Genomic DNA, 12,410 nt, shown 5'->3' with positions numbered 1-12,410 from the left:
AGCCAGTTTGGCTAGCTTGCCAGATTGTAGGGGGTTTTGCTTGTAAAGATTCACACTTGTGTGTGAGGGGAAGCACCTGGAAGTTTAAGTTCTCCCACCTGTGGCCACTCTTAGCTGAGGGGAGGGGTGAGGGAGGATGGAAGCTCAGCTTTCTTATTCCCTGTCGAGTGGAGAACTCAAGAGGTCAACTCCCCGCTCTAGCGCGCGCCCTCCAGGCCAGGCCCCCTTCCCCAGCCGCTTCCCAGCACCTGCAGGCTCCTCCAGAGAGCAGCTCCCCAAGATCACCTGCACGTGAGTCCTCTGCCGGTCTGATTCGGGATGGGTGACAGGGGATCTGCATTCAGGGCTTTCAGGTCGGTTTTAGTGTTTGTTTTGAAGGAGGAGAAATTGCAGCATGTTTTGTGTGCTGAGAGTGGTGTCCTCATAGGAGGGCAGGATGGGACCGGGCCTGCACAAGAGGAAAGGCGGCTCTTGGGAAAAGCACAGACCGGATGGTGCACCCACTGTTGACAGGACAGAAAGTAGTAAATAGGGTTAGGGTGCAGGTGGCTCAGGAGACTCAGTGGTGGAAGGTGGAAATCTTTCCTGATTTCTTCCCTTAGTGAAGCCACTGAGACCATCAACTTAAAGTGAGGAGAGTGGAGGATGATAATAGAGGTCTGCAGAGTTAAAAGAAAGTGTAAAATAGCCTGAGAAAGCAGAAGGTGATGTAACTAGGGAAATGTTACAGGATTCCGAGAACCATGAAAGCCTATTTGAAGTTTATGGTTATTGGTTTTAAATGAGACCGGTCTGCAACACTGTGTATTTGTACACCAGCCTTCACCAGGAATTCTAGGACAAACGTGGGGGTAAGTAGGCATATGGGTGTCCAACCAGAGCTTGGACTCTGCCCCAAGAGGAGGACTGAGGGAAAGGCAAGGGTGTCAAGGGGAGGTGCAGAGAGTGAGTTGAGTTTAATGATAGGTGGACTCCAGCTGGATAAAGAGGGAGGGAAGAAGTGAGAGGTGGTGTTGACATTGCAAAGATGGCTGACTGGGTCAATGGACGATTGACACTTCAGTGGCACTGAAGGCTGTGGGGGGCAGAGTCCTAGAGAAAGTGAGATGGAATGGCAGGAGGCAGCTGTCAGAGAGAGGCACGTCTGAAACTGAGATGCGGGTGGAGGTACAGACATTGGTAATGACAGAGGTCACTGGATGCAACACGGGGAGGACGTGGTGGTTAGGCTGATGTAAAGGTGGTGGGAAAAGCTCAGGGGCAAATGTAGAGTGAAAAAATGGGAAAGTGTATGCCAAAATGGAATCATAAATTAATTCACTTTCTTCTTTGTTCTTCTGTTTCCTAAATATTCCACAATGTGCATATATTACTATGTAACCAGAGATCCAAGATCTTGCACAAAGGTTAAAAGGAAAAAAAAAATCCCTTTATTTATTGGTCAGTTACTATTATTTACAACTACCCAGTCCACAAAGCTCATAAAGTTATTCTCAGGAATTTTCAGGCATCTTCCAGAATCATTTAAAATGAGACCAAATGAGACACACAAGTTTCACATGCACACACTTTGTTTCAAGAAACACTTACTTTAAAACACATATATATTTGTATTTGCTGTATTTGCATTTGTATTAAGAAATCCTTGGGGCACCTGGGATGCCCCAAGGCATCAGTGGTTGAGTGGTTTGCCTTTGGCTCAGGTCATGATCCCAGGTCCTGGGATCGAGTCCCACATCAGGCTCCCTGTAGGGAGCCTGCTTCTCCCTCTACCTATGACCCTGCCTCTCTCTCTGTCTCTCATGAAAAAATAAATAAAATCTTTAAAAAAAAAAAAAAAAGAAATTCTGAAATTATCTCTGGGGTGCGGAGGTGGGAAGACCAAGCATTTGATGGACAGAAGTGCAGGCAAGATCTGAATACCTTTTTGTATTTTCTTCTCTTTGAGCAATGTAAAGAGATTACCTGTACAAAAATAGTGTTAAAAAGTAAAAATTCATACAATTTAAAATTTGTAATAAAAAAATCCTGTTTTAAAACTTCATATATGCAAAACTTACATCACAAAATAGTTGTTTACGGACGCCTGGGTGGCTCAGCAGTTGAGCGTCTGCCTTTGACTCAGGTCGTGATACTGGGTCCTGGGATCGAGTCCCACATCGGGTTCCCTACAGGGAGTCTGCTTCTCCCTCTGCCTGTTTCTCTGCCTCTCTCTCTCATGAATAAATAAATAAAATCTTTTTTTAAAAAAAATCGTTGTTTACATAGGCAAATCAGTGTTTAAACAAGGAATTTCCCTGGCACTTTTTTTAAAGATTTTATTTATTTATTCATGAGAGACACAGAGAGAGAGAGAGAGAGGCAGAGACACAAGCAGGCTCCATGCAGGGAGCCTGACATGGGACTCGATCCCGGGTCTCCAGGATCACACCCTGGGCTGAAGGCAGCACTAAACTGATGAGCCACCTGGGCTGCCCTCCCCTAGTACTTTTTAAAAAGGGTTCCATTTTCAGAAATTTAGCTGCTGTTTAAAGATACAAATTTGTGCTACCACAAATGTGATATTCTTAACACATAGTTAAAAGCAAACTGCAGGCTTCTGAGGAGAGCCAGACCCTACCAGAAAGAAAGTTAAATAACTTGTCACAGGCAACAGGTGCTTCCCTGGACGACAGCTACAATTGTTTCGTATGGCTCCAGAGTTTAGAATGAGGGGCCATGGGTTTCAGTAAGAGCTAAGCAGGTTCAAATCACAACAGGGAAAGGGACAATTAAAGCTGTCTCAGTGAAACCAGGTGGCCAAGCTGCAAAGCAGGAGATATACAGGATTGCAAATCCTCCACTAACAGCTATTGAACTTTAGTGAGCCAGCTGACATTCTGAAGGCTGGATCATGGGTTCTCTAGGGTCCTTCCAAGCTCCAAATCCATGACCTTTGGCGAGTGTGAGTTCCCTCCACGGAGAGTTAAGCAAGGGTTGAGTGATGGTGGACTAGAAGTCTGTCATGGCTTAAGAGGATGGACTGAAACAAGTTTCAAATAGATTAACCACTGGTACCTGACAACAGATCTGAGGACCTCAGGCCATGAACCCTAATCCATGCTACATTAAAAAGTTCAATATAAAGGTCATCACTTCTTGGAGCACTTGGGTGGCTCAGTAGTTGACCGTCTGCCTTCAGCTCAGATCATGATCCCAGGATCCTGGGATGGAGTCCCACATTGGGCTCCCTGCAGGGAGCCTGATTCTCCCTCTGCCTATGTCTCTGTGTGTCTCTCATGAATAAATAAATAAAATCTTTTAAAAAAAAGTTCATCCCTTCTTGTGGGCACCAGGATAGGAGCACAAAAGTTGTTTGGCAGTACTCAAATATGAAATGATCATGCAGACGAGCGAGGACCCACCTCTATTAATGTTTAAGATTATCACTAAAAAAGAATTAAAGCATTTCAGACTAAAGGTGGAGGACTCACAGATCCTGAGAATAAATCCATAAGTATCCAAGGACCCAAGAACTCTAGGTAAGAGTTGACTAAATCAACTTGAGTTGACTTGACTAAATCACTCAGAGTATCTGACCTGGAAGATGTTATGACACAATTCTGGCTCAAAAGTTATCTATAAAATGAGGTAAACTTCTCTTTTGGTCTACCTCTGTGGAGACCTGTGATCATTGATAAAGGGCTGCAGTTCAGTAGCACTCCATTCTGATTGATCAACAACCACATTGTGCCAGCTGCTTGTATGTTTGCATTACCTGAGCACTGGCTCTAAGAGGAACCCTGGTAATATCAAAACTGCCCACTAGCGTGGTAAGGCCTTGCGGCAGAGGCCAATAGGATCTGTGGTAACTATTATGTCTAATAATAATCGCCACCAGTAATTTCATCATAACTGCTAACATTTGCATAGTATGGTTTAAAAAAATTCCATGCCCTCATTTTGTTTGGCAGAAACCAAACTTTTGAGGGGAAAAAAAAAAACAGAAAAGAAACAATTAACTACGGTTCTTGTAGGTTGAGCAAAACTAGGCAAAATATATAGAAACCTCACTCAGCCCACACATTTCTTTCATAAATGTCTGGACAGACAATGGCTGTAGCCACCCGCCAAATAGCTGTGATCAAACCACCTCCTGTGTTTCACTCAAAATTTTCATACACACACACACACACACAGAGAGAGAGAGAGAGAGAGAGAGAGAGAGAGACAAGGGACACACATTTACACACTTCATTTAAGAGAAATGACTGAATGCTGGGTGTACTCCTGGTGTCCGCACAGGCCCATGACTTATAGTCATCAATGTCCAGTGACTCTTAAAGTGCTTGCCGGAGAACCCTGAAAAGAAAGCTCGTGGCAAGTTCCCTGATTCTAGAATTTACCCTTGCACAAGCACCAAATTCCCGTACAACAGAAGTGTGAAACAGACCACAGGACCAGGACTTAAACATCAAACCCCAAATGCTGCTGATGAAGGAGGGTTCCTTAGCAATGTTTTGTCCAGCAGGATTTAGAGCCAAGAGCCAGCCTGCTTCTCTGGATCAGTCAGGGAAGCAGCAGCCTTTCACTCACAGGACATCAGTGGGAATTTCTAGGATTGATTTGTGGCCAAAATTCAGCTGGAATTAGATGCAAAGGAACTCAAACTCTACAATTTCCATTTTGGTTACTGCCAGAGGCATCTGCCACCTAAAAGTGTATTACATTATGATATATATCTTACATTCCCTTAAATCCTTACCTTAAATAGGTAATATTTTCCTACTTTATAGATAGGCTCAAGAAACAACCTTCTTGATTTAATGTCTCAGAGTAAGTGAGTCACAGGCAAAAAGGAAACCCTAGGCCTCTACCTCCAGATTCTTTGCTCTTTGCTTTATACTACGTCATCCTTCACTTGCAGAGAAGCACTATGAAATGGCCAGAGGTGATCTGTGATATTTAATTGGGCAAAGACTGTAATCATGAGCTATTAGCTTTGATTGTATAAACAATGGTTTTGGAAGATCACCCTGACATGTATTAGACTCCTCTCCTCAAACTACATTCAATTCCACGTAACTACTATATTTAAAAAAAAAAAAAAAAAAAAAAAAAAAAAAAACAACTTCTGAATATTTCTCATAGCAAATATACCATAAATTAATTTAACTTTCACATTAATAATTACAAAATCAGGCATCACTGAGAGTTATTTTTCTTCATTCCCTAGATCTTTCATGAGCACCAGCAGATACCAGGAAATGTTCCTAAACCCCTGTTATGTCCTCTGACATTCCGGTTTACTCAAGTGGGGAAATAAAATCCTGTAAACAATAACTGTCTGGAGGACTACAGCAAATCAGTTTGCCTCCAGACTGGCCCAGACACTTGGGGGAATGTAGTGGCCCATGTGGCCTCAGCCTTGTCCCCACCCACTGCCAAATACAATGACCCCTTCCTCTGAAACATCAGTGTTCACCTCTTCTCTGTCCCCAGCATGTGACTGGTCACTCCTGGGGGAAAAGCTCCCCACCCACAAGCTCTGCAATGTGCCCCTCATCCTGTGGGCAGGGTGGGAGTGGTCCATCCCCGCCCTGGCCCCCACCCTGCCCCTGCTGTTGTTTGTGCCTTTGAAGAGTGTTAAATTATGGAAGCCCCTCAGGACCCTCCTTGTCCCCCAGGACCTCTTATTTATACTAAAGTTCCCTGTTTTCAAAAAAAAAAATCTGCATCTATAAATTAAGGCTTTAAGTTCAGGGCTTTCAACCTCCCTCTTTCAGGAACTGAAAAAAATTCCTCTTGAAATTGAAAAAAATAGTAAGTTCACATAAATAAAGATATTCAAAACCTTAATGTAAAAAGTATCAAGGCTTCCATATCGAACCACACCCTCTAAGGCACAGCCCGACAACCGTCTGATTAAGGACTGAACAACATTCCCTGTGAACAGCTTTAGACTCTCTGGCTGCCTCTCTCCTCAATCCTTTGGGCCAGAGGAGCAAGTGTGTTGGGGCAACAAGGCAGGGGCTGTTGACCATTGTCAGCACAGTGCAACCACCAAGAGAACCCTTGGCCAAGAGAGACATGCTATACGGTGCAGACTGAATCCTGATTCGAACCTCATGTGCAGCCAGCACTACCCATCTGTGTTTCCTTTTCAGATGAAGGAAACAAGATATTCCCTTCTCTGCTTTAGTTGGTTTGACGTGGGTGTTCCGTCATCGGCATCTGAAAGGTTCTGACCGACACAGGATTTAACCTCAGGTGGTAAAGTCTCTGCTCTCATAGTGGCTCAGTGCGTCTCTTTTCATACAGTCATCCTAGAGCAAGGATGTTCTCGGCCCAAGAGCAACAGTTCCTGCAGGAATATCTTCCTTACACTCAAGTGGTAAGTGCGTGTCGTATAGAGCAAATTCTCACCTAAGCAGATGTGCAGAAGAGAAGCCTTAGGAAGGGGAGAGCAGAGGTCAATGAACCATGCATGATCTCTATCATCATCCAATGTCCAAAACAAAGTCGTGCAGAGGAGACACAGAATGACAACAAGGGGTGTTCATGTAGAAAAGAAGTCGAAGCCCAGTTGAGGCTAAAAACAGTGGTTCTTAGAGCTCAAATTAATCTTAAAGTGTACCTGCTTCCACCCTTTACTTCAGGGATTCACAAACCAAGACCAGTTGCATTTCTCAGGGTACACAACTCCAGCTAAGACGACAGTCCAAGGCTTCAATAAAGAAAGTGTTCTAACATTCAGACTTGTCAAAAAGAAGAAAAAAAAAGAATTTCCTGTGTCAGTAAATAGGGAATTTCCTATTGTTAGGAGGACAGACAGAGGCCAGCTCCCCATCTATCTCTGATTCCTATGACGGGCGGGAGAATGGAATGATGAACCAAGCTTCCTTTCAAGTCAAAGAGTCAAACTGTCTACTACAATAAAAGTTCTTTCTGTGGCACAGGGAATACTAGTTTCTTCCGTAGTGTGTACGCAGGTTGGGGCATTTGTTTCATCGTTCCTTGTTTGTCTGCTTGTTGACTCACATCATTGTTGACGGCAGTGAGGATGGATAAGATATCTTCATGTCTGCAGGCAGATAAGAAAAAAACATGTTCAATCAGGAGACAGAAAGCACATCATAGCAAGGAACCCTAAACCAAGTGGCTTCTTCCCAGTTTAATAGGCCAAGATTCCCCCTGGAATTCTGCCAAATATAAAGAAATGCTTATGTCAAAATTAAAACAAGAGATGCAAAATCAAATGAAGCTGTTCAGTTCTATATTTAGCATTTAAGAACACTATACCAGCCACATCTTGCATTTTAATTTTTTTTTCTTTTTGTTAAGCAATCTACACTGAATGTGGGGCTTGAACTCATGATCCTGAGATCAAGAGCTTCACACTTGGGGCGCCTGAGTGGCTTAATGGTTGAGCATCTGCCTTTGGCTCAGGTCATGATCCTGGGGTCCTGGGATCGAGTCCCACATCAGGTTTCCTGCAAGGAGCCTGCTTCTCCCTCTGCCTATGTCTCTGCCCTTCTCCCTGTGTCTCTCATGAATAAATAAATAATCTAAAAAATAAGTAAATTAAAAGAGTCTCATGCTCTTCTGACCTCACATATTACATTCTAAGGCACTTGATCCACAAAGGATGTTTGCATTTAATTATTTTTTCAAGTTTCTCGTCCAAACTGGTGGATAGATGATAGATGATAGATAGATAGATAAGTAGGTGATGAAGATGGAGAGGGACACTACTATTAATAATTCCCTCTCCATTCTTGGTTTGAGGAGGGATACAAAGATACACATGGCACAGTTCCTGAGCTTAAACACTTCAAATGCAGATATGAAGCATATACCAAGTATGGCATATACACAAAATTCACTAATACAAGGCAGAAGATCAACACCATATAAAAAGTGGACAAATCCCCTTCTTTTGTGGCCCCCAGAAGGCTCAGTCAGTTAAGCATCTGCCATTGGCTCAAGTCATGATCCCAGGGTCCTGGGATGGAGTCCCACATGAAGCTCCCTGACTGGTGAGGAGTCTACTTAGGTTTCTCTCTCCCCCTTTCTCTACCCCTCCCCCTATTTATGCTCTCTCTCATCACTCTCTCTAATAAATAAATAAAATCTTTAAAAAAAAAAAAAGTGGACAAAGTTCCATTGTAAGTTCAGAGGAAAAAGAGCACTTCCTGCTGGGAGATGATTCCATAGAGGAGTCTTCTCTATGAGAAGCCTGGGCTTGAGTGATATTTAGCATTTATCAAAATGTTCCAGGAGTAGGCCATTCATATACTTGAGAGCAAAGCACAGGCTCTCTGGAGATGGAACTCAATTGTGAATCATGCCTGGCTACATCCCTTGATGATTGTGCGCCACAGGCACAATTCACTGTGCCTCAATTTTCTAAGCCCTAAAATAAGGACTATAAGAGTACCCATTTTAGGGACTGCATGAGAAGTAAATGAGATGCTTTATGGAAAACACATAACACTGGTTATCATATTCCCCTGACCATCATTTTTAATCTCCTTAGTATTACTACTACTTATCCTCATCATGATTGCTATTTTCAGGTGGGAATGCAGGCCCTATCTGTTTCTTTGTCCTTGCACCCTGTCTCATACCAGCTATTCCCTCTGCCACTGGCTCTTCCCAACACTGACTCCTTCCTATCCCTCAGTCTCACTTGAAATATCACCTCTACTAAGAAGTCTTCTTTTTTTTTTTTTTTTTTTTTAAGATTTTATTTATTTATTCATGACAGTCAAAGAGAGAGAGAGGCAGAGACACAGGCAGAGGGAGAAGCAGGCTCCATGCACCGGGAGCCCGATGTGGGACTCGATCCCGGGTCTCCAGGATCGCGCCCTGGGCCAAAGGCAGGCGCCAAACCGCTGCGCCACCCAGGGATCCCCTAAGAAGTCTTCTCAAGTAGCTCCCTGCCCCATTCTCTGTATTATCTTCCTTTGCTTTCTTCATAGCAGGTATCACTTCCTGAAAGTATCTTACTGATTTAAATATTCACTTACATGTCTTTTAAAGATTTATTTATTTGAAGGGGGTGAGGGGAAAAAGGAGAGGGAGTCTTAAGTACACTCCACACTGAGTACAGAGCCCGACTCGGGGCTCAATCCCATGACCCTAAGATTATGCATGACCTGAGCTGAAACCAAGGGTCAGACACTTAACCGAATGTGCCACCCAAAGGCCCCTCACTTACATTTTCATTACCTCTCTTCCTCTCACTGGATGATAAGCTCTATGGAGAAAAGATTCTCTCTCATTCACAACTGTACCCTGAATCCCTAGCTCAGTACCCAGTAGAGCAGGCACATAGTAATAAGTCCTTGATAAATACTGCCTTGTCCCCGAAGTCACAGGACATTGGTCTTTAATGGCTATGGGGGGCGGGGGGGGATGGAGGGATTAGTGAAGAAGAGGGAAAAGCTAAAGTTGATTCAAGATTCCAATCCTGAGTTTCCAATTCTGAAATCCCAGAAGAGCACTGGGACCATTCCTAGAGATGGAGATTCAGGAGTAGGAGGCTGCTGGAGAGAACTAAGTAGATGAATTCAGGACCAGGCTCCAAGGGCAACACAAAGGTGGGATTCCAACAAGCTGCAAGAAACATATAGGACTGACCCAAAGAATGAGATACACCCAGTCAGTCACTGGCCTAACAAATATTTATCAAGCTAATAAGAGATAAGGTCCATGTCAGGTGTGAGTATATAAAGCTGAATGAAACAACTCTGCTCTCCAAAAACTCAGAGATTAATGGACCAGAGATGCCAATTTGGGAGACATTTTCACAGAGATCCAGTGGCTTCCAGGGATAGCTACCGTTGCCAAGAGCTATAGAGGACAGAAAATAGGGTCCAGGGCTAAACCATGGTGAAGGCCCATTTCCAGAGTACCAGGTAAGAAGCATGTGGCAGACACAGAAGGAAAAGTTGTCAGAGTAATGGCAGATCAAAGACATTATAATGCCAAAGACGACACAAGTAATCAGTAAATATGAGTCACCGATAAAGCCACAAATAAAAGGCCCTCCTACCTTTATTCATACTGTTCCCTCTGTCCAGCATGTCTTTCACCCCAATTATTTACCCAACATCTATCTGTCATCTCTAGAAGCTTCCCCTGATCCTTCAAATCTGGGGGAGGTACTAGTTCTATGTGCTCCCATACACCTATGCTTTGGCATGTGTGTTTGCCGCAAGGGATGTTCTTCCCCCATCTAGTTTCTCTATCCCTCTAGATTGTGAGCAATTTGAGGTCAGGGACTGTGTTTTTCTTTAAATTCTGTATCTTTCTTTCCAGTTATATGCTGGTGTTCAATACAGGTTTGTTGGATGGATAGATGTTTGGATGGATGATGGATGAATGGATGGATGGGAGATAGATGAATGCATGAGTGGGTGCATGAATAACTAAACAGACAGGTAGACAGATGGACAGATAAACAGGTAGGTGGATGGGACAACTCAAAACTCTCACCTTGGGACCAAGCTCTTCAGACGATTACACAGAGACTGAATATACCAGCTGCCTTTCTCCACATGCCGAAAGGATACATAGCCAGGGACAGTGGCCAGGCCAAGAAGGAAATCTGCAGCATCAGGAATACTATCCTTAAGGGAAGGGGATACATGCTCAGGATTTACAGCATCTGCTTCAATGGATACAGGAGTTTGTATCCCTTTACCTTGACAGGCCTGGATAAAAAAGAGTTTGGGTTTATGAGCCAGACCAGGGCATTTCTGAGCTGTGAAATGAGACATGATCTCCCGAATGGGAACAAGGGTCCCATCTGAAGAGTAGACAGCTCCAAATTTCCCATGGGTCAAAACACAAAACACAAAGCAATCTCCATCAACATGGTCTGGATGACACTTAAATTCCTGCAGAACCTCGTCCAGATGTCCTTTTGTCACATTTTTATATACATGTACACTGAACCCAAGCCACTGAAACACACGGCTCAAGCACTCTGTAAAAAAAAAAAAGGAAAGAAAGGGGAAACAATAAAATGAAATGAAATTGAGTGGAATGAAATAAAATGAAGGGATGAAACATGTAATGCTATTTGCACAGCAAAGAGCCTGAAGCTGATTTTTTTACTTTCAAAACCACAAAATTTTACAATTTACCTGCCTTCTTATAGTTACCTATAGTGCTATCACAATGGTTACATTGTGTCAGCAGAAGAGTCAGCAGAAGCCTGAGTTTCATCCTATTTCACAGATAAGGAAGCCAAAGCCCCAGAACTCTCCCGCAGTCACAAAGTAATCAGCGGTAGAACCAGAGCTCAAATGTAGTTTTTCTCTAGCTGATTTGCTATGCTTTCCCCCAAAACCATGGAGTTGTAAATGGTCAGGGACTCTTGTCACTCAACAGGTTGGTGACACCTCTTCTATGGTCTAAATGTTTGTGTCCCATGAAAAGATGTTCAACATCATTTGTCATCAGGGAAATACAAATCAAAACCACAATGAGATACCACCTCATACCTGTCAGAATGGCTAAAATTAACAACACAAAAACAAGAGGGATGGGGAAAATGGGGAACCCTCTTACACTGTTGGTGGGAATGCAAATCAGTGCAGCCACTCTCTACAGAGAGAGTATGGAGGTTCCTCAAAATGTTAAAAATAGAGCTACCTAATGGTCCAAGAATTGCATTACCAGGTATTTACCCAAAGGATACAAAAATACAGATCCGAAGGGATACATGTACCCAATGTTTATAGCAGCATTATCAATATTAGCCAACTATGGAGAGGACCCAAATGTCTGCTGACTAATGAACAGATAAAGAAGATGGAGTGGGGTGTGTACACACACACACAATGGAATATTATTTATCCAACGAAAACAATGAAATATTACCATTTGCAACAACATGGATGGAGTTGGAGTGTATTATGCTAAGTGAAATAAGTCAGAGAAAGACAAATACCATAAGATCTTACTCATATGTGGAATTTTTTTCATATGTGGAATTTAAGAAAACAGATGAACATATGGGAAGGGGAGAAAGAAAAAAGGGGAGAGGGAAACAAGTCATAAGACACTTTTAATGCTAGAGAGCAAAAAAAAAAAAAAAACACACAAAAAATGCTAGACAGCAAACTACGAGTTGATGGAGGAAAATGGGTGGGGGATGGGCCAGATGAGTGATGCATATTAAAGAGGGCACTTGTGATGAGCACTGGATGTTGTATGCAAGTGGTGAACCACTAAATCCTACTCCAGAAACCAATATTGCACTGTATGTTAACCACCTAAAATTTAAATTAAAAAAAAGGCTGTGTCCCCTCAAAATTCATATGTTGAAATCCTAACACCCAAGGTTAGAGGATGAGGAAGTGGGACCTATGTGGGGTGATTAAGTTGTGAGGCAGAGCCTATAGGGAGACCCCAGA

At 43.1% G+C, this 12,410-nt stretch overlaps 1 protein-coding gene across 1 annotated transcript in view; it reads right to left on the bottom strand.

Moving 5' to 3' along the window:
* Positions 1–1,407: 1,407 nt before the first annotated feature.
* The window catches only part of CASP10 (caspase 10), a 35,004-nt gene continuing 24,001 nt past the window's right edge, over positions 1,408–12,410 (bottom strand). Inside the window, exons 7-8 of the mRNA XM_025441633.3 lie at positions 10,483–10,975; positions 1,408–7,063 (exon numbers count right to left, since the gene is read on the bottom strand). Coding sequence (XP_025297418.1) covers positions 6,910–7,063; positions 10,483–10,975 — 647 coding nt within the window. The 3' untranslated portion in view covers positions 1,408–6,909. The remainder of the gene's footprint in view (positions 7,064–10,482; positions 10,976–12,410) is intronic.

Source organism: Canis lupus, chromosome 37, assembly GCF_003254725.2.
Source record: "Canis lupus dingo isolate Sandy chromosome 37, ASM325472v2, whole genome shotgun sequence".
Classification (NCBI taxonomy): Eukaryota; Metazoa; Chordata; class Mammalia; order Carnivora; family Canidae; genus Canis; species Canis lupus.
The sequence above is the reverse complement of the archived record's forward strand: the minus strand, read 5'-3'. Positions and strand labels throughout refer to the sequence as shown.